General features: G+C 39.7%; 1 protein-coding gene across 1 annotated transcript in view; it reads right to left on the bottom strand.

Moving 5' to 3' along the window:
* Positions 1-23,857, bottom strand: part of LOC127647742 (corticotropin-releasing factor receptor 1-like) — a 197,074-nt gene that overhangs the window by 137,458 nt on the left and 35,759 nt on the right. Inside the window, exon 2 of the mRNA XM_052132185.1 lies at positions 8,791-8,878. Coding sequence (XP_051988145.1) covers positions 8,791-8,878 — 88 coding nt within the window. The remainder of the gene's footprint in view (positions 1-8,790; positions 8,879-23,857) is intronic.

The following is a 23,857-nucleotide window of genomic DNA, read 5'->3' as shown; positions in this document are numbered from 1 at the left end:
GCCATCAGCATAATTAGTGTTAATATTTCATACTCGTTATGACACTGTAATCAGAGTTGTATTAATGTTAGAAAAAAAGTCATTTTAAGGGCACTACTATTTGCATGTAAATCTCTATAGCCAGATTCTTCAGCCTAACCAGCTTTGTGGTGGATAAGCATCATAATTATCAGTCGTTCAGTTTTACACTCAGTGTGGTGCCTTTTACAGTGTCATCATGTCATTCCCCAAGATGGAAAAAAAGACAAAAAAAACATCAGTAATATATAGAATGAACTGGCAAGTACTTGTTTATGCTGCTGAAAGCAACTTGTTTTCAGCCAATGAGTTCATCATGCAAAGAGACTGCCAAAGTGAAGAACTGCAATGTGAAGAGTCACTATAAGTCAATGCACAGCTCTGGCATCATTCTAAAAGCAGTCAGTCTGATTTGCCCTCTCTGGACCAATTTTGAAAGCACATTTTGGTTGATTTTTCATATTTTAAATGTACTATGTCTGAATTTCCTGCTAGGTGGAAATTTTTCTTTTCAAATGTAAAAAATGAAAGCTATCAAAACTGATGTTTCATTAATGCAGTGAAGAAATATTATGCTATACAGTATATTTGAACTGTCAGTAAATATTAGCTTTTTGTTGAAAAATATATAAACTCACTTGCCCCAATTCAGTTTTTTTTTATATTTTTTTTTATACTTGTTGACAAATTGAATTGCCTTGGCCCAAATGTTTTCTTTAAATGATTAAATACACTGATCGGCCACAACATTAAAACCACTGACAGGTGAAGTGAATTACATTGATTATTGCGTTACAATGGCACCTGGATTTATTAGGCAGTCAAGTGAACAGTAAGTTCTTGAATTTCATGTGTTGGAAGCAGGAAAAATGGGCAAGCGTATGGATCTTGAGCGGCCAAATTGTGATGGCTAGATGACTGGGTCAGAGCATCTCCAAAACGGCAGATCTTGTGGGGTGTTCCCAGTATGCAGTGGTTAGTATCTGCCAAAAGTGGTCCAAGGATAGACAACCGGTGAACCGGTGACAGGGTCAAGGCTCATTGATGTGCTTGGGGAGTGAAGGCTAGACCGTCTGGAAGAACTACTGTAGCACAAATTGCTTAAAATGTAATGCTGGCCATGATGAAAGGGGTCCGAACACACAGTGCATCGCAACTTGCTGCATATGGGGCTGCATAGCTGGACCTGTCAGAGTGCCCATGCTGAGCCCTGTCCACCGCCGAAAGTGCCTACAATGGGCAGTTGAGTGTCAGAACTGGACCATGGAGCAAAGGAAGAAGGTGGCCTGGTCTGATGAATCATGTTTTCTTATAGATCATATGGACGGGTGGGTGCGTGTACAACATCGAAGCAGTGTGATGACCTGGGCAATGTTCTGCTGGGAAACCTTGCGTCCTGGCATTCATGTGGGTGTTACTTTGACACGTACCACCTACCTAAAGATTGTTACAGACCACGTACACCCCTTCATGGCAACGGTATTCCCTGATGAACGGTAATCACTTTTGGCAGCACAAGGGGGACCTGCATGATATTAGGCAGGTGGTTTCTATATTGTGGCAGATCGGTGTATATTGTTCTACACTGATCAAGCAAATTCAATCTTTATTTGATCCAGAAAAAAAAGAAAAAAAGGGAAATCCCATGTAAAATAAAAATAGTAAAATAAAATAACATATTTTGAGTATCCAGTGCACAAAATAATAATTGTGAGAAATTTCCAGTCAAGTCTAACACAAATTGATCTAGCACACATTCAATACATTTTTGTATTACAGTAGTTAAGGGCCATTTCCTGTGGGTCTATTTGGCATGTCAAGTCAGTCAAATTTGTCCAACAGCACAGACAAATCACGAAGAGGGCAGCTCTAGCTACTTCTCTGATTAATGCTCTGCCAAAGCAAGTGCTAATCACAGACATTCAATACTACAGCATTTAACAAATGTGTGGAGTGGAAAAGCTGTCCAGAAAAAAACATGGGTGGGTTGGTGTGTTGATGGATGGATTGCTAAATTAGTTATATTAGCAAATATTATCTATAATGGTGCATCCCTATCATATGATACTCTGTAGACCAGCAATAAATGACAGCGCTCTCAACCCATTCTGACACAAAAACAAACAGCTCCTTGTTAAACACCAGGCAATAATGAAAGGTCAGCTCGTAAATGACTCTTAAACTTCTCTTCTTCAAGACTCTCAATTAATATCACCAAGGTTACCACAGACAAACAAAGCAGATGAATCCAGTTTGCGAGAAACACTCGATTAGACTTTATTTCACCTTAACCTTTTTAAGCTTTCTCTTTTTCCCCATTTTGTTTTTCAAAATACCAGTGCTGATGCTAAGGGTTAGCTGACATAGATTTTGTCCTTGTTCCTGTGAAGTGTTTACAGCTAATTAAAGAACTAGATGGTACAGAACCATAGTTTTACAAACTGTTGCTAAACAACATTAAAGGCAGAGATAAAAGGAATCAAAAACATAGCATAACTTAGAGAGATGACAGGTTTCTGGTAACATTGTTCTGGTATTGTTTTTAGGTGGGTAGTGCCCTATTGATGTCATTAGCCAAATGTTTGCTCTGCAATGGGAGTCTATGGTAGCTTATAGAGCTGTATGGTAAAAAGTTGTGAAACTTGGCACATGCCTGGAGCAGGTGCGGGACCAGAAGGGTGGCATGGGGTGGTAGCTGCCACCTTAAAAATGAGTTTTACCACCCCACTTGCCAACCCAAATCGGACCCTGCTTGCATCCTGGAGATGGTGTGCAACACTTAACCCTGTCGTGTCGCACATGGTCCATAACAACATTTCGCCCTTTATCCAATATTAACCACATTGCCATTTAAATTTTTGGGGTTTTTCGGATACAGTCAAACTGTTTACATATAACACATCAATAGAACCTTGTACCTTGCTCCATTTATGGGTCAAAAGTAGGCTAATAATCAATTGTGTCATGTTATAAGTAATTTTTCTTAAGGCTTTTAAAACAAATTATCACCAGAATGCTCCTTTCAATCATATTTTATAGTGTTGGTGTGCTTGGCCCAGTAATTGTTGCCTGCAGCCATAATTTTTTATGCTTTTTCTCAAATGCAGGACGCATTTCCAAAGACAGCTCTGTCACTCATATGTGTCCCTAAATGTGTTTCGTAATTTAAAAAATCTATTTTCTTTGAGAGTGAGGTTGAACTTACGATTTTGGGCCCTCTGACACTCTCTGTACAGATTTCATAAGGCCATTTCAGTGTCGTTTGGGATGCCAGCTTCTCTCACAAGAGTGTCGATGAGAGGCAGTTACATTTTACATAATCTGTTGCGTCAGTGGAGTGTGACAGATGGGTTGAAGATATTACTCAGCACTTCCCAATTTAACCCACAGGGAACTACAGTACAACCCCCAGACAGTCATTTTCCTGGCCTGCTTTCCTCATTGCCATTCAAAAAATGCTAATTGAATCTTAAAGTAAAACATTTATGAATGCATAGCTCTCCAGGTGCATGTTTTAGGTAATGATATTATACAACATTGATTGTGGCTTTTTGCTTATCAGTTTGTGAGTTTGCAATTGTTGCAAGGAAGCTTTGTTGCTGGAGCTGTGCTGAGATTAGCAGTTGAATTCCTCAAGACTTGTAATTATATCATCACTTGGCTGTGGCAGCCAGTGTAAGGGTCTGGTTTTACAGGTGTTCAGTACAGATTAATTATGTGTTTTATGGACAATCATTAAACTAAATACAATGTTTGGTTTGCTCCTGGAATCTTCAGAAAACTTAAGATGAAATTTCTCACAATTTTATGGGCATTTTAATGCCACATGAAGAAACTACGGTGGTCCAGTAGTGCACAACACAACGAAATTCAAAAAGCAAACAGAAGTTCACAACACAACGGAAACAAGCCACAACACAACGCAAAAAAGCCGCAACACAACGGAAACAAGCCACAACACAACGAAATAGCCACAACACAACGGAATAGCCACAACACAACGGAAATGCTCCCGACCACTAGGGGGACAGGTGGTCTCCGGAAACGGTAAATTGCTCTCAATCTCCCATGCGTTATCGCTGGCGGTCTGGATTAGTGATGGGCAATCCGGCTCTTTTTCGTGAGTCGGCTCGTTTGACTCAGCTCACTGAAAAGAGCCGGCTCTTTTGGCTCACAAGCGGCTCTTTAAAAAAAAATGTTTTCTCTATGATAGGTGTGAAAACAATTCTAATTCAATTATTAAATGAAATCATACTCGCAATGTCTCACAATTTCTTTAAAAATGCATTGATTTGTTATGAAAAAATAATACTATTAAGCATTTGCATTAGAACTTTTTAATGTATAGAAACAACATTCAAAACAAATACAATCTGAACATAATAGAAGCCATATTAAAGAAAAAGCTGTTTCTCGAAGCTCCGCTAGCTTCACAGTTGGGTGCAAAGTTCGCATATGCCGGTGTAGGTTGTGCGTAGAACCGGCTTTATGCGATATTTTTTTGGGGCAAATTCTACACTGTGCTTTAACATTGTCCACATCATTAAAGTGGTTCCAAATGCTGCTGTGCTTCCGACTCATTTCCCTGCTTTTGCTTTGTTTTCACATGTGTTTTTCCTCTCCTCTCCTCCGAGTTTGGCTGCTGTGTGTGTGTGTGTGTGAAATATCGGCTTTTTAGTGCCGACGCTGCCCCCTAGTGGTCGGGATCATTTCCGTTGTGTTGTGGCTATTCCGTTGTGTTGTGGCTTGTTTCCGTTGTGTTGCGGCTTTTTTCGTTGTGTTGTGGCTTGTTTCCGTTGTGTTGTGAACTTATGTTTGCTTTTTGAATTTCGTTGTGTTGTGCACTACTGGGCCACCGTAAGAAACACATTTATAAGGTGAATTTAACATATTTGACAACAACTGCAAATTATTGCAGGTTAAACAATCTCACTATGGACTGAATACTCCCTTTTAAATGTATTCAGTACACTATTCCGAATACATGAAATAATAGTAACATATTCAGAATACTTTTAGAATACATATTTTTTATTAGTGTCATATGTGATTATTATCTAATCTGAATGGCTAAACCTACACTTTTATCTAATCTAAGTGAATTTAAATAGCTAGTTTCTTTAAAATAGATTGGTGTGGTGTTTTTTTTTTCTCCCTAAAAGAGTTTGATTCTGGTAAAAGAGCAACATATGGATGCGGTCGATTTCTTTCCACTTCTGAGGGTCATAAAAGCTGTCTCATGTGCCTGGGCTGCGAACACACGCAGACAGCGTTTTATGAATGGTTTATGTTCTCAGTGTGAGCCATGGCAACATTGTGGGCCAGGGCGCCACTCATAGACACGTATCTTTCTTCCCGGAAGTGCATGACGAGCTGACGAGTTCGTGGAGGGTACCTTTTACTGCCTGGAACAGACCTCCTCGTACGTCCGCTCTCACGGGTACATAGAGGTCCCTCAGGTGTCCGGAGAACGCTCCTCAGTGAGAACCTGTCTGGTATTCGCTTGCCCCCTCCCTTTATACCCGTATGTCCAGGGCGGGGCATGCAAATTCTGTCTGCCAACTTGACAATGGCCTTTTATCAAGTTCAAGTTCAGAGGTACACGAGGCTCTCAGACGAGACCCCTTGTGTCACTACAATCGACACAACGTCGAGTTGCAACAGTTGCAACAGGAGGTTACAACAGTAACCATGACGTTTCTGGTCAACTAACATATTTTAATATTTTAACATTTTAACCATTTTCTTAAGCCATTATTTGATTGAACTGACAAAGAATAATACATTTTGTCACAAAATTAGATAAAAACACTTATTTTCGCGATGATAACTGGATGCAATAAGGTAGTGAGGTCATGTGACATCTATGTATTGTATTAATAATTTTTTTAACTAGGCTTGCCTGTATATTAAGAAATTATATATATATATATATATATATATATATATATATAATTTCTTAATATACATGCAAGCCTAGTTAAAAAAAATAATATATATAATTTTGTTTTATTACCAACACTTTTATTTTGGGTTCTTTTGATTTTTTTACTCATTCTTTGTTTTTGTTTTTATTGTTGTTTTATATATATTTTTTGTGAATAATTTCGTATGAGAATTTTTCTAAAAAGTGAGAAATAATATCAATATGCCTGTATGTTACAATATGTGTCACACTTTACTAGAAGCCACACATTTTACAGTAGTTATTTACATGAGGTATTTATATATCTACTTCAAATAATTTTCCCTCTTTCAGTGTTTGCAGAACTTTCTTCCATATTTTACCTATTCATATTATTACTATCGTTAATAACTGAAATTTCTCCAAGGTTCTGCAAGTTTCTGTTGTAGACGTGACTCACCAAATGCTTATCGTGAGCTGTCCGATTTTTACTCTGCCTTTACATAGAAGCCGCATCTGCAGCTGCTGCATAAATGTATTGACACAGCAACAATCGCAGAGAACAATGTATCATGTGCGTATGTTATATATGTGGAAATAACGTCTGTTTTGATACTGCTGCACAGCTGACAGCACGCTGATTGTTAATATGTGCCGGTGCGGTTGCCAGGTATTAAATCTGGGAAACATTATACATGAATTAAATGAAATGTTGCATTTACATTCTTTAGTGTCTACCATCAGACCTTTTGGTGACCGCGGTCCATTTTTAAAGTAACCCAAAAGCACAACCCGTGATTCTTTCATTTGAACCCATGATTGTGTTTTCAAATTAGCTCAATTTGTTGTGAAGGCTGGCAACACTACAGTCACACGCTGCTACTGATCTAAAAGGAAGAGAGAGCGAGTGTGTAGCGTGTGCTTGATCACTGTTTAGAAAAGTTTCTTACTTGATTGACAGTATTTTTTTCTTTCACATCTGCCATATTTGTGTTCATTATGAGAGATTTTTGTATTCTGAATGCATAACACTATTTCATGTATTCTGTTACAGTCCAACCCAGCAGATAAAGTTCAATAATGTGAACTTGATGCATTAATCTGTCTACCGGATGGATTAGTATGTGTCTCTGTTCAAGAGGAAAATATACAGCACTAACTTTGTAGTACTGGTATGTGAGAGATTTAGTCTTTAAAGTTCAAAGGATTGAGAGCTTGCCAAAGTTCACACACGATTTGTCTCACCTGATAAGACTGTAATGAATATCTGAAGATTGGTTTGATTTCTAAGCAAAGTACCTGCGGCTATCAGAAGTCCGGAAAGTTACAGTATGACCTTCTAAATAGGCCTGCAAGTGATTTCTGCATGCAGGAAAGACAAATCACAAATGAGATCTTTTTAATTTCTCAATTGTTTCTCCAAAACAGCAATGCGATTAAATAAAAAGCAAATGGAGACTTTTGCTAAAGTGTTCTGCTTCTAAGATATTTCCCTGAGGAAAACTCTCCTCTAGAGTTTCAGAAGAGGTCTTAAACCTCTGCTTGCAATCAGATTTCAATATGAACTTGTTTTCTCACCAAATTCTCCCAAGACTGAATTATCAGGGTTATGCCATTCACAATATCTTTATAGCTCTATACTCATGCTGTATGTTGTCAATTTTCTGATTAATTTTTTTTATTAATATTATTTTACAGGAATTGAAGGAGAAACATAAGCTGATGCACAAAGGAAGCATCATTGAGAAACTAACTGTGTCTCCCAGGCTATTTGAAAGAGCATTTCCATGTAAGAAGCACAAGAAATAAACAATTTGTGCACCATATTACTGTGTAAACGTAATACATTCAGGTGCAAAACTGTCTGTACAAAATTGCTTACTTCATCTCCTGAGAGTCTCACACCAGTTCACACTTACTAAGGTGCGACAAAGCCTTAAACACAAACACATCCACTGTGTATAGCATTCCTGCATCAGTGCTCATTTCATCTCTATGCTTCAACTGCAACCAAAATAAACCCTGGCAGAGTCTTGGGCTTTTTCAAAGAAGCCTAAAAAACAAACTGAATCCAGTTGTCACATATTTCATCTCCTTATATTGCCTTTCCTGAACAAGTCACGTAGCCCATGAAAAAACATGAGGTTACCCATCAATAAATGTTGCTGTGGCCTGTCCCCTTTGGCTATATGGAAACATAAGTTTAGAGTTCAGACTATAAAAACATTACATAATGCAATGCATAACCACTTTCATTTCATGTATAATGGACTGGTTCAGGAAAATTTTTATTTGTTTTTTCTTTCTTGTTAGTTATTTATATAGTTTAAAATTACATTTATCATTTTAAAGCTATATGAATATTTTTATTTTCAATTAATTTTAATTGCGATTCTGCATGATATTTGCTACCTTAATTCAAATTAAAAATTTGCAAATGCTTTGATCCAAAGTGACTTTTAGTACATTCAAACCATGTATTTTATTAGTACATGTATTCCCTGGGAATTGAACCCATAACTTTGGCACAGCCATCTGAATTAAAATACAGGAATTTAATTGGAGTCTACTCTAAAGGCATCAGCAATTTAATTCTAAAATGCGCACAACCATGCTACAAAGGTTTTCAGGAAGGTTTACAAGGTCAACAGAAGTCAGTTTTCAGATGTACTGGTGATATGCGGCTTAACTACAAACCCCACCTGTCACCATTACACTTTGTTCAATACCTCAAATGAGAGGCCATTAACACCAGAGACCATTATGCTGACCCGGAGAAGTTATCTATGACCAACCCTCTCTACCTAACCCTAAACCCTAACAACTCACAAAGCCAAACCAGTTTCCGATCAGTTATGGAGACTTACCTGTAAGATTTGTGGAGAGAAGGAGCAGAGTGTCGCAGGTCAGGTCAGCCGTTGCCCTGGAGATTAGTGTAATCCAGATGGTCAACACCTGCAAAGGAGGTGTAAAGTTAGGAAATGAGACAACAAAAGCTTGGGTAAGCATACATCTGGACTTACTGAGAGAGACAGCATGCAATGAGTAAAAGGAGGTCAACATCTGTCTAGTGCTTTTTTGATGCAGGTGTGATTGCACTTGCACTACACACGGAGACATTACACACACATTCATCCTACAATGTCAAGAATAGAGTTGCCACCTCGGCTCTGTAAAATTCCTGGAAAAAAATAATAAATACATTTACGCATTTGGCAGATGCTTTTATCCAAAGCGACTTACAGTGCACTTATTACAGGGACAATCCCCCCCGGAGCAACCTGGAGTTAAGTGACTTTCTCAAGGACACAATGGTGGTGGCTGTGGGGATTGATTCAACAACCTTCTGCTTACCAGTTCAGTGCTTTAGCCCACTACGCCACCACCACTCCATAAAAAGAGGGAATGCAAAGTAAGCAGTGCCATATCCAAAACACATTTTTTATATATAATAATATACTTTTATTACTGTCAATATTCATGTTAAGACAAATTATAGCCATATAGCTCAAACAAAGCAATGAATATGCATTTCCTTTTTTCCCTTTTGTAGTAAACACTAACCCAACAAATGTAACCATTTTATAAATGTTGTAATTTACATTTACCAGTTTAAGAATAGATCAATTGAACCCCTTTTCTGTCGATCACTAATATGAATATTCTATTAGAACTCATGGTCTCTAAGAAATTTAGAATTCAGTGTTTCTGAGTCAAAGCTCATCATTTGTTCTCTGTAAGTCAAACATCTAGATAGTGTACTCCCAGATTTGCAGGCAAACAGAATATCAATTATTTTATTTGAGTTTCTGCTGCTCTTGTTTTTGAATACAGAGCATAAAATCTAAGTTTGCAGCTCTTGAGCATGGCCGCGCAGCATGCAGTGCAGAGGAAACATTACCCGATGTTCATGGCCATGTGCTAAAGTGCTCATCAGATTCATTTTACCACCGCCTGGAGAAAAATGAAATTCCAGGACATTTTGCGTCCGTAATGGAATTTTATTTTTCCAGGATAGATGGCCAAAATCTGGGACGAGTCCATAAAATCCAGGACGGGTGGCAACCCTAGTCATCAAACAGATTAAAATAGAACCTAACCATAAGTGTTCAACTTTGTGCTGAACTCATGAAATTGCCCTGCACTGGTAAAAAAAAAAAACTGTAGAAAATGTACACCAAATTTACAGATTTACACTGAAGGATGCAACTAAGCCAAATCTAGCAGCTAGAAAATAATTTAAAAAAAAATTGGAGGTGGAATCTTTTGTGACTTATATCCAAAGCACCTTATCAATGCCCTAACAACCTCCAAGAACACTCTAGAACCGTCTTAGAAGCAATGTGCTAAGAAAACGCTCAGATCACCTTAGACACTGCAAAGCAACACCCTGGCAACCTCCCACAACACCCTAGCATAGTGGCTGCGACTTCTGCACAGGCAAGCATCACTCACATTTTCTTAAAAAAAAAAGAAAAAAGATAAATACATCTAGTTTTCATTGTCATGCAGGATGCAGAAATTGGTAAGCACACTTTTCCTATACATCGTGGATGTACTTTTTTTCTAACGACACCACCATAAAATAAATGATTGTAGTAATTCATTAAATTGGCCGTGAGTCAAGACCTCATGTGAAACCCTACATTTTGAAAAGCAAATGTAGTAAATGCCTGACAATGCATTAAGTTCACCAACCTTGGCCTTGAAGCACATAATGTCCAAGAGAACAAGGTTTTCATTTCAACATTACATTCAGGAAAACAGAAGAGAAATCGCTGTCCAAACGGGACAATCGCTTTTGACGTATCGGGCGGGGCTTCGCGGTGGGGGGGGAGCAGGTAATAGCGCGTCGGGAGGCAGAAGAGCATCCCGAGGCTTGGGTGCTGATAAATAACTCAAAGCACTTACCTGCCTCCGCGCCCCCGTCCGGGGAGCCGGGGCTGTAGAGTTTTGGGGCCGGGGTGCCGTGAGAATGGCGCGCACCAGCTGTATGACCCAGGGAGTGAGGAAATCGCTCTTTATTGATAATGTGGGTGCCGCAGCCCGAAGGCGGTGTGGCAAATGAAACAAGGATTCTCCTCCCGGCCCTCCACCGGGGGACGGAGTGGTCTTGGTACCAGCTCCAGAGTGAACGTCTGACTGCCTGGGTTGCCCGTCTCAAGAGCGCTTCGGAGCTTTCCTGGTCCTTGAAGGGATCCTGGTGGCGGGGCGTACGCCGCCTGCAAGGTGCTCGACGCTGGGGCTGAGAGTTGGGCCCGGGTTGAGGCGGAGCTACCTGTTGTTTAGCCACAGGGGGATGCCCTCGGTGAGCAGGCGGGGATCACTGGTTTAGCTGATAGGTGTTGAACATCAATCCACAGTTCGATTGTTGCATTTTTTTATGTTGCGTATTGGGCTGCACGATTATGACAAAAATCATAGTAGTCTATAAATTCCTTAGATACACTCATTTTGATCAATTTCAATTAATATAATTGACAAAAATATTTATTTCAATTTACTTCAAACTAAGTTTTTGTGTTGAATATGCTCTATTCTTAATGTGGGTTAACCATCAAAAACAAGCTGTAAACTGTGCTCCTCAATTACTTTATTGACTGGAGTCTTGATCACACGTGAGTGGTTAAACTTGCTGAGTGCAATTTTATTTAAAAAATAATAATTTTCATTAAAAGCAGTCATAATTTAGGAATAATTGGTCATTTTCTATCCAGTAATGTGCCTTTTTCTTAAAGACGTCAGTGTAAACGGCCAGTGCTGTGATTGGGTAACATCTTTGCATGTGGAATAAGTGTAACTTAACCCCCCTGCCATAATGCATGTGTGGGGTTGTTATGAAAACTTCTGATAGTTAAAAAAATGACATCCGAAGCAAACAAACACATTCTTACAACGCGATCTTTGACTTCATTAAAAATAAATGTCAACAACTCTTTATTAATGTTAGGATCCTTGTGAAGCAAATACAAGAAATCTAGTTTCCCACAACCTGGCACTGCACAATGTCTTGACGTCTTCGAGGCCATCGTGACACCTCCTGTTGCTCCAAAAATAACCTCACTGCTCTACTCTAACCACAAGGGCAGGCCTAAGCAGTGTCAAGGATAAAGTAGGCATTGATATGTTTATGCAGAGGCTGGCATGTGCTGATGTACCTCACTATGACATATTAGTGAGAAGGAATATGAGAACGAGTCATTTTGGCACCTTGGTTTCAATAAAGCCTTTGTTTGGACTAACAAAGAATTTTTCAGTTCTGAAATTTACAGTATGTTTTTATAGTGCAGTGAACTCTTATATGTCAAGATATCATGGTAAGTTTGATTTTCCAATTCATGACCCCTTTAATGGCTCAAAGCTCTGAAAATCGTGAGCCCCCATTAAAAATAGGGATGAATAGAACAACAGTTATCAGCCTGGTCTCATGAAATTTACATGAACATGACAACATATTTGCCATTCAAAATATACATGCTATATAAAACGTTTGACTGCAGGTTTCCAGTGAAATGTCCAGCTGGGGGCGCCAAAAGCAAGTAAGGTGGTGTCGTATTCAGGTGCATTTTTAAGGTGAAAAAAAAACATAACTCCATAACCTAAAACTTTTCCCTGAACCAAACCAATAGTGTTTTAATCTATAAATGAGATGTTTAAATAAGACATCCTTACCTAATCAATGCCAAAACATAACCAATAGTGTTTTAAAATATAAATACAACTTTAAAAAAAGACATCCTTAACTTATCAATGCCTAAACCTAAAAAGGACAATTTCTGAAACAAGCACTTCAGTTTGCGCCGCTTCTATGACTCTGTCGTGTCACATATCAGTTTGAGTTCATGGTTGGGCTTGGACTGCGATCCTAAGACTCTAAGTTAAATGTCCTATCGGGTGAGCTAACACGCAAGTTGATCATGTTGGAATAAGTGTATATATGTAGGTGGGTCTGTAATACAAGAATTTTTCGAAAGATGTGTATGAGTAAATCATAAAAATCATAAAATTGCAGGGTCTGAGTAACAGAGAGAAAAATAAGTATTTATAAAGTCATAATCAGCCATTAAAGTCATGATTTGAATGAAAGTGAATAAAACACACAGTTGTTGTAGCACCTCTAGTGTTCATTTCACCTGGAAACTGCAAGGAATTGACCTGGAGAAATGTATAACAAGTTTTGCAAAAATTTATATAGAGTGATGTTTTCACTATGAAACCAGGTTGACAATTATAGAGCTTTTTTTTTTTTTTTTCCTTCCACCCCCGCTGTCATCGTCTTAAAATAACAAAGCACAAAAGTGTTTTACCGAATCAACACACTACACTTCCATAAACACTGTTTATTGTAGCCTTCAGTACAAGTCATATAGCTTGCAAATGCACAACTCCACAAGGTCACATGACCTCTTAATCTTTCAGGGTTGCAGAGTATCCAGCCATCACTTCGGATATTCCTTCCAGACCATATCCTATGAAGAAACTATGAAGATTTACAAAATCCACACAGACACATTATGCCAACAGAAAGCAAGAGTGTCAAGCTGAGTGAGGTCCTTTAGTTAAGCGCTGAAAATGTTACTAGTGGTAAAAAATGACTGAAAGTTCCCAGTAGCCTGAGGTGAACAACTGAAGACAGCTTGCTTCTGCTGTTTCTTGGTCTCTGACCTCCATCACATGAGGACAGGTTTACAGAGTTCTGTGCTGACAGCTCTAAAGACCGTCTGCACCACACACTCAAGCTAGCAGGAGGGGGAAATGGAAGAAATACAGCCTCTAGTGTGTTTTATGAGCTAGCAGACTAACACTCATCTCGCTGGTCTGTTGCTGGCTCTCTCAGCAGTAATATGCTTAAAGCCTTTGGCTGCCTTTTCCTGAGATCCTTCCAGAAACATCCCAAACAGTCATTCTATATTTTCTTCTCTCCCAATCTGCTGTCACTTTCACAAACTTCACGGTGGCTCTATTTTCCATAAGGAGACTGGCTGGTCCAGGGAACGGTTGTGCCTGCACACTTTCCTGTCACATGGAACAGTCTCACTTCATCACACTTAGCTACTACAAGAGCATTGTATAACCCTTGTGCTGAACAGGATTACCCAACTTAAGGCAACATACCAAGACTGTACACTACAAAAAAAATCATTTTCTAAATCAGTATTGTTGTCAACCTGGTCTCATAGAATCACATTACTATACCTTCATTCTAACAAAATAATTTTTATGTGGTTTGCTGTATGTATCACAGCAGTTTTCTGGTTATATTGAAGGCTAAAGAAGCTACAACAACAATCTTCACAAAAAAACACGAAAGACTGAGGCACGAGTCCAGACGAGCACGGGAGTCGATAAATGAGACGAAAGTTTCATAAAAGCACCATAAAATGATGGTTGCGTCAACAATTGTGTTTTCATCTTACATTTACCTTTATAACACTATTGGTTAGTTTAGGTATAAGATTTGGGGCAGGGAGGAGGGTTTAGTTGATTCCAAAGACAATGTTGCCTCATCTGTTTGGAATAAAATGTAACTCTGTTTTAGCATCAGACAGTGCGAATTTTACCTCAGAACTGCCGCGATTTGCGTAATGAACCACATAATAACACTTTGCAAAAATTATGCCAGTTGCTTAATTTTCATGGAATCAACCTGTGAAGCTATGTACTGGGTTCTTGTTTTGTTGTTCCAGTAGACAAAAAAAAGTGTACATGTCTATGCCAAACACTGAGAAGTTTATATATTTGCATTGATTTGGAGAGTAGACACAAAAAAATCTGCGGTTCTGCGGTAACACACTCAACAAGCCACTAGATAAGATGCACGGATTGACTGTCTCGGACGCGGAGGCAACTGAGATTCGTCCTCCACCACTAAGCCACCACGAGTACTTAGAGCACATTGGGAATAGGGTATGCCAAAAATGGGGAGATCCCCCACCCCCCCAAAAAAAAACATTAAGACAGAATCTGCAAAATTGACAAAGCATCATATAAACTTGGCCAAATAAAATAAATCTTTAAATTGCACCTTCCTCATGTTGCTTTTGACTGTCACTCAGTTTTAAAGGTGGCATGCAGGTGTCACGAGCACAGCGCATCACGAGCACATCAGAAGTCCAGCATGAGCGGAGCGCAGCAGTGCAGCACGAGTGCAGCACGAGTGCAGCACGAGTGCAGCAAGAGTGCATCATACAGACATGAATGGTTCCAAGCCTGAACATGTATTTCTGCCACCACAGAGGTTGAAGTCCGCTGACTTGGTTTACTTGGCTATGTAAAAGGCCCATGAGGCACATCAATGTTGATGGTTACCCAGTCTGTAAAATTTGTCGCTAAAAAATATCGGATCAGGCGGGAAACACTTCAAATCTTAAGCACCCTGTCCGCAGAGGTGTACAGTAACGAAATACATTTACTTGAGTACTGTACTTAAGTACACTTTTTGAATATCTGTACTACATCTTTACTTAAGTTTAATTTTTTCTGGAAACTTGTGACTTTAAAGAGCAACATGCAGGTTGGACACCCCTATATAGCATAGTGTATGTTGATGATAAAACAACTAGATTTTCTGAACTGGAGTAATATATATTTAGCCATTAACGATATTTTGAGATAAATTGTGATAAAATAACTTCCGCGTCTATAAAGCACTAACCGGAAGTGACGATGGCCGAGGGAGTCTGGTCAAGCTCAAGCTCAGGTTACAATGGATGTGAATGAAGAAACAGAGTTCTCCGGTGTGGACGAACATGCCTATGATGGCCCACAGGCCTATAATTATGAGCCTCCTAATACATTTGGACCTTGCAATTTACTGGAGAGTATAACGTTAGCCTACGGGGATACAAAATCAGACGGGAGGGCAGCGGGAGAACAGTTTGAATTGAAATGCGGGGGAAACGGGAGAGTTGGGCTAGCTTCCTGCCAATAGCTATAGCATTGTGCAAACTACTAAATTCATTTCAGAAGGCAGACAATTACGTTACGACAACCTGTCCAAAAGCTCAGTCTCTCTCCCTCTCTCTGTATTATTATACTAAATAAATATTAAATATTTAATATTATAAAAAATATATTATATAAAAATATTATACTATTATTATTATTACGAAATTACACAAATTAAGAGTTAAAATAATTAAAAGTAAGACTTCCTCTGCTAAGTGCTCGTTTTCGTTGCACAGAATGTCTGCTAACGTTAGCACTTGGTCCTCCAGTCCCGCCCGTGCCAAAATCCGGTGTAAACTTTGACGGTGGACTTGATTCCATCGAGTTCACCGAGGGAACAGCATCAGTAATCAGCCTCACGTGGTCCTTACTTCGAAATCCCATCTGAGACTCCAACAAATCTCCAGGTCGATAATTCTTCGAAGTGAAATGTGCGCCACAAACGACCGAGTGTGTGGTAACAGACGCGGCAGTGAAGTCTGCTCTCTTCACCTGCACAAAACGCACCCAAGACCGAAAAGCCTTGTTTTTCCTAGAAGGAAAATGATGGACACGATGTCCTGACAGGCTGGAATTCGTGCAACCAGCACAAACACAAAAATTTACCATTATGGCTTCTCTAAAACTCGATCTAAAACTTGCTGTCTCTCACTGTGCTCTAACTACATCAACACCCAACAATGAGAGAGCTGACCGCGAGCTCTTTTATTTGCCTCGCCCTACGTCATATGACGCGTTGCTATAGCGGGAAAGGCGTATTCCAGAGCCTAGCACATTTTCATCAAAATCTCTACATCAAATGAGATTTCATTAGTAATTTCTACATATGTGTTTTTAAAAGACCTCTGCAGACAATATAAAGTATTAATTCAGTTATAAATTCAACCTGCATGTTGCTCTTTAACTTCACTACATTTGAAAGAAACATATTGTAATTTCACTCCACTACATTTATATCAAGGTCCTCGAGTAGAAAATCATTACTATGTAGCACCTTTGAAAATCAGTGGATGATTTTTTTTTTCTTCTCTAAAACGTGATTGGTTTTTTGCAGGTGACAGACAGCCTATCAATTAATCACTCTTGTAGGGTCACGTGTCGTGAAGTTCAACGATTTCCCACCATTGTTTACCATGAGCATGGCTTTTGATGTTCAGGAAATTGATATGAATGCAAGAAATTTACAGTGAAACTGTTGTTGAAAATAGACAGTATTAAATAAATGCCAATAAATAAAATGCAAATGAATAATATATATTTCAGTATGTATTGTAAATAGGGCTGGGACAACGCGTCGACGCAAAAAAATACGTCGACGCAAAATATGCGCGTCGATTCGTCGGACCCAATACAAAGATGGCGGCGCCGGCGAGTAGTAGAAACAGAACTATCAGAAGTGCAAGGCGGCATGCACTCATTCCTCTAAAGTATGGGAATTCTTTAATTTAAAAGGAAACAATTCCGTGATATGTCGTCTTCGCAAAATGGAGATGGCCTTCCATTCTAGCACCACGGCAATGCACCAGCACCTTAAGAGGCGCCACCCGGGAGCAGCTGCAGATGACAGAGCACCGTAAGTTTTTTTTCAACTCCCCACTTTGCACTCGATGTTGGAGTAGGCTATAATACGTTGTCGACACCTAAAGTTTTCGCTTATAGCTGCTATTAATGCGCTTATAGCTATGAATGTCGTGAAAAATACATAGAGGACACTGACTACGCGCTGACAGACAGGACAGGACAGACAGACGAAGCAGGTAACATTTAATAAAGTCTCAACTTTCAAATTTGGTCATTCAAAGAAAATTAAACCATAAATAGGCCTACTATTTGTGGCTCTTTAATGTGCCGTGACAGATTGCCTCAGTTAAAGCTGCTCGTGAACCGATCATCTTTTCCTTGGTTAATTTATAGCATCAAATAGGCTAAACATGAATGTAGCCTACATCAGAAGGACTGTTGTTTTATCCGCGGAAAGACATCAGTACGGTAGCCTACAATCCATTATTCAAATTCAAATCCACCGACGGTTAATCTTCTCTCTCCTGACTACTTTGTCGGACAAAAATGGCGTATTATGATTGATTGATCAGATCGGCAGTCAATCAAACTCCCGGCAAATGTTTTTTTTTAAACATTTTATACACTCCCACCCCGATGAAACCAGTATTACCGTGTGTTGTCACAAGTCGATTAATTGAATCGAAATCGGATCGAACTGAAAAAATTAATCGTTAGATGAATCGTTTATCCCAGCCCTAACTGTAAAATTTAACTAAATCGCAAAAGCAACAAATTACTGAATGCATGCAAATGCATATTTAAAGTGTTAACCTGGGGAATAATCATTACAAACTATTACAATTCAATTTCATAAATCATAAAATAATAATATTTTTTTTTTTTGTTATAATCATCTGACTACTATACAAAAAAAAATATGTAAAGTGATTAATGGAAAGGAGGCGGCGAGAACCAGCTTGACAAAATAAATAATATTTTAATAAGGAACTTAAACCAAAAGACAAACACACACACACGATGGTCAGCTGCCCATAAACGCTCTCTCTCTCGCACCATCACCTGCAGTCGGCCCTTATCCCTCTTGGAGCGGACCGGGTGTTTTGAATCACGACCTGGCTCCGCCCTCCACCCTTTCACATTCTCTCAGACCAGGGAGCCCCTGGCATGACGTTCCCTGGGGTCAGGGTCACTAGATCTCTGAACCACTTTCTTGGTTCAGAGATCTAAAATTATACAGATTACATACATATTTCATGATGGTCTACCCCTATGGTACCCAACTGACGGCCTGCGGCCGAAACCATCTTTTTGTGGCCCACATGATGTTGTCATCACATACAAATTATTGCATGTGTATGGATTTTGAGGTGTCAGTTTTCTAGAGCTTTTATGGAAATTCTCAGTATTAATAAACTGCTAAACCATTATAGAGGAAAATAAATGGTAAATGAAAACAAATAATGAATTAAACAACAAATCAATTGCTTTGTTGGTAGAGCGGGTAGGCCACTAATCGCAAGGTTGATTAAAAAAAATCAACGGTCCACACAACTCCTCATGCCGAAGTGTCCTTGGGCAAGACACTGAACCCCAAGTTGCTCCCAATGGCAGGCTAGCACCTTGCATAGCAGCTCTGCTGCCATTGGTGTATGAATGTGTGTGTGAATGGGTGAATGAGTCACAGTGTTAAGTGTTTTGAATACCGTTAAGGTTAAAAAGACGCTATATAAGTGCAGATCATTTACCATTATAAGCCACTTAATATAACACGACTACAGCATCAGTCTGTGTGAGCATTGATAAAAACAGTTAGTGCATGCACTCTAACTTTAAACATGCGTGGGTTGAGTCTCTGTACACCGGCTTGTCACTGCCACAGCCCGAGTCAACCAGTGTAGGGTGACAAACAAGCTCATATATCCTCATTGCAAATAGTAATAACAGGAAAGGTTTATCCTGCAATAACGGACATCTTCTCCCAAATGCTTAATTATTAGAGATTTACCTTACCTAAAAATAACAATAAAGTAAATAAATAGGGTTTGCCTAATAGATAATGATATCTCATTGAAGTGCTTTTGGAACTAGTTTTGCATATAAATGTCTTGTTTTGGGGGTAGCAAATGTATCTCTGGTGTGTCATGACAATCTTTAACAGTGACAACAGAACAGATAATCCTCTTTCTATATATATGGCAAACAATTTTGACATTTCTCAAAATGTTCATTTTAATTGTATGTTGTAATATTTTACAGTGGTGCAATGTGCTGCAATAAATGGCCTACTTTTAAAAGTGTGGATCTATTAAAACAAACAAACAAAAAGCATATAGGCCTATTTATGATTATTATAATAGTGTATCATAGTTTTTTTTTTAAAGAACCACACTTTTGCAAGAATATTGCTATATATTTACAGTATAAATATTGTTTTATTTTATTGTTAATTACATCTGTCCATGATGTATTAACTAGCTTATAGCATAGTCTGCTGCCTCAATAATATAAAAAGTAATTAAAATATTTTTTAATAAAACAAAGCAGCCCTTTAGCCTAAAGGGATCCTGCTTTCCGGCACCCGGGTATTCCAATGTTGAGCACCCCTAGTCCACCCTGTTGGATGCTTAAAGCCAGAACAAGATGTGACAGCATTCCTCATATGATGCAGCACAGTACATAAACCATTAATGAGACAGTGACAAATGAAAGATGACATCTTAATAAATTTAACCACAAGCTCACCTAATGGTTTAATTCATTGTGACCTGTAAATAGCATGTAAAGGAAATGCTGTTTAAACTCTTATGCCTAACACTGATCCTTATTCTACCAGAACTTTGTAAGGCTGGTTTTTTGAAAGCAATTGTTGAGAAGTTTCGAGCAGATCAAATTCCAAGGAACATCACCTGCAAGCAAGTAGGTTTCTCTGTGGCAGTTCTATTTTGGGCAGAGAATCAAACTTCTAAACCTTCTTATAGCTAGAGAGGATACATAAGCCTTATGTTAACTGGTTACAGTGGTCCCAAAAAGTATTTGGGCACTTAAGCCAAACTTAAAAATGTATAAATGTCATTGCGTTAGATAACAAAACAAGTAGCATCTGCAAACAAATGTTTCTAGATCTTTTCCCAGAACTAACTTCAACTTTCTAAGCCATTACTTTTAACCAACAGGATGTATGAAGTAAGTTCTTCTCAAGTTCACACAGGTGTCCTAACAGAGTAACCACAGGTGTAGTTCATCACATTAACAACGGACTTATTACAATAATTCTGACAAAATGAAAGTATTTAAAGGAATAGTCCAAGTTCAATACAAGTAAGCTCACATGACATCATTTGTGGCATAATGTTGATTACCACAACAATTTATTTTGGCTCGTCTCCTCTTTTCTAAAAAAAAAAAAAAGAAGCAAAAATCAAGGTTAAAAATAACTACAATGGAAGTTAATGTGGCCAATTGTTTGAGGGTTTTAATGCTTTTTAACTTGCTTTTTGTGAAGTGTTTTGCTTGAAAAGTGTGCTTATGCTATCTTTTATCAAAATAAATGCCAGTTGGGTGTATATTTTGTTATTTAAGGGAAGGAATATGTTCTGGGATCACTTTCTGTCTAAACCATTTTCAACAACTTCTACCTCTCTGTTCTTCTTGTACTGTTTCACCCATATGTTTCTCTATTTCTCCATCCAATGGCGTATCTTATATCTAATGGGGCCCAGTGCAGAGAAGATATCGGGCCCCAACCTTGGGGAGCCTCATAGTTTTTCATCGTCAGTCAGGTCTGTGGTCATTTTTATGGTTCCTTTTGGTCGACTGTTGAGTGCGCCCTCTCAGCCTGGGCCCTAGGGTGGCTGCCCACACTGCCATCCCTGTAGTTATGCCCATGTCTCCATCTCTTCCTCATCTTTCATCACTTACACCTTTTAGCAGCTGCTCCTGCTATTGAACATTTACTGAGTGAATCTGGCACACTAAAAGCTCAGTTTGATTGGAGCACATATAAAGTGCTGTTGTATGTAATATAGCTGAGACTTTCTGGGAAATGCTCACTATTCTCTTATCTCAGCCATTCAGAATTCAAGATGGTAGCAGCTAATATACTTCATTCATGTGTGCAACAGTCATCAGGGCAGTGTGCTTGATATTTGCTAACATTTCTATTCAAATGGATGAAAGGTACTACAACAACAGGTGTAATTTAGCAGATGCTTAGCAGAGGATTTATTAGAGGCAAAGAACACTATACAGTAATACTGTACATTGTCCTTTAAGACAACTGTGAGTTTAAATGTCTTGCAAATTGATTATAACTCTCCAGTTTCTAGGACACTATACTCATAATAACCAAAATTTCAAATCTTTGTTAGAAGTATAAACATACACTCACCTAAAGGATTATTAGGAACACCATACTAATACTGTGTTTGACCCCCTTTCGCCTTCAGAACTGCCTTAATTCTAAGTGGCAATGATTCAACAAGGTGCTGAAAGCATTCTTTAGAAATGTTGGCCCATATTGATAGGATAGCATCTTGCAGTTGATGGAGATTTGTGGGATGCACATCCAGGGCACGAAGCTCCCGTTCCACCACATCCCAAAGATGCTCTATTGGGTTGAGATCTGGTGACTGTGGGGGCCGTTTTAGGACAGTGAACTCATTGTCATGTTCAAGAAACCAATTTGAAATGATTCGAGCTTTGTGACATGGTGCATTATCCTGCTGGATGTAGCCATCAGAGGATGGGTACATGGTGGCCATAAAGGGATGGACATGGTCAGAAACAATGCTCAGGTAGGCCGTGGCATTTAAACGATGCCCAATTGGCACTAAGGGGCCTAAAGTGTGCCAAGAAAACATCCCCCACACCAATACACCACCACCACCAGCCTGCACAGTGGTAACAAGGCATGATGGATCCATGTTCTCATTCTGTTTATGCCAAATTCTGACTCTACCATCTGAATGTCTCAACAGAAATCGAGACTCATCAGACCAGGCAACATCATTGTCTTCAACTGTCCAATTTTGGTGAGCTCATGCAAATTGTAGCCTCTTTTTCCTATTTGTAGTAGAGATGAGTGGTACCCGGTGAGGTCTTCTGCTGTTGTAGCCCATCCGCCTCAAGGTTGTGCGTGTTGTGGCTTCACAAATGCTTTGCTGCATACCTCGGTTGTAACGAGTGGTTATTTCAGGCAAAGTTGCTCTTCTATCAGCTTGAATCAGTCGGCCCATTCTCCTCTGACCTCTAGCATCAACAAGGCATTTTCGCCCACAGGACTGCCACATACTGGATGTTTTTCCCTTTTCACACCATTCTTTGTAAACCCTAGAAATGGTTGTGCGTGAAAATCCCAGTAACTGAGCAGATTGTGAAATACTCAGACCGGCCCGTCTGGCACCAACAACCATGCCACGCTCAAAATTGCTTAAATCACCTTTCTTTCCCATTCTGACATTCACTTTGGAGTTCAGGAGATTGTCTTGACCAGGACCACACCCCTAAATGCATTGAAGCAACTGCCATGTGATTGGTTGATTAGATAATTGCATTAATGAGAAATTAAACAGGTGTTCCTAATAATCCTTTAGGTGAGTGTATACTATATTTTGAGTCAAAAATAACAAAATATATTATGAAGGCTTATGAGCCAGCACCTATGCCTGTGGCCTCATCCACTCAATGTGACTACACTCCCAGCTGTCCGGAAAAGGAGGAGAAGTGCTCAATATCACAGAGGTCGTTCCCCAGTTGCTGCCAGTGCTCATGACCATGGAGGTCGGTACCCAGTCACTGCCAGTGCTCACGACCACAGAGGTTGTTCCCCAGTCATTGCCAATGCTCAGGACCACAGAGGCCGTTCCCCAGTCTATTGCCAGTGCTCACGACCACGGAGGTCGTTCCCCAGTCGCTGCCAGTGCTCACAACCACGGAGGTCGTTCCCCAGTCGCTGCCAGTGCTCAGGACCACTGAGGCCGTTCCCCAGTCATTGCCAGTGCTCACGACCACGGAGGTCGTTCCCCAGTCGCTGCCAGTGCTCACGTCCACGGAGGTCGTTCCCCAGTTGCTGCCAGTGCTCACGACGACGGAGGTCAATCCTCAGTCGCTGCCAGTGCTCACGAACACAGAGGTCGTTCCCCAGTCACTGCCAGTGCTCATGACCACTTAGGTCATTCCCGAGTCTCTGCCAGTGTTCACGACCACTTAGATCATTCCCGAGTCTCTGCCTGTGTTCACAACCACAGAGGTCGTTCCCCAGTCGCTGCCAGTGCTCACGTCCACGGAGGTCGTTCCCCAGTTGCTGCCAGTGCTCACGACGATGGAGGTCAATCCTCAGTCGCTGCCAGTGCTCACGAACACAGAGGTCGTTCCCCAGTCACTGCCAGTGCTCATGACCACTTAGGTCATTCCCGAGTCTCTGCCAGTGTTCACGACCACTTAGATCATTCCCGAGTCTCTGCC

The sequence above is a fragment of the Xyrauchen texanus genome, chromosome 8, assembly GCF_025860055.1.
Source record: "Xyrauchen texanus isolate HMW12.3.18 chromosome 8, RBS_HiC_50CHRs, whole genome shotgun sequence".
Taxonomy (NCBI): Eukaryota; Metazoa; Chordata; class Actinopteri; order Cypriniformes; family Catostomidae; genus Xyrauchen; species Xyrauchen texanus.
The sequence above is the reverse complement of the archived record's forward strand: the minus strand, read 5'-3'. Positions and strand labels throughout refer to the sequence as shown.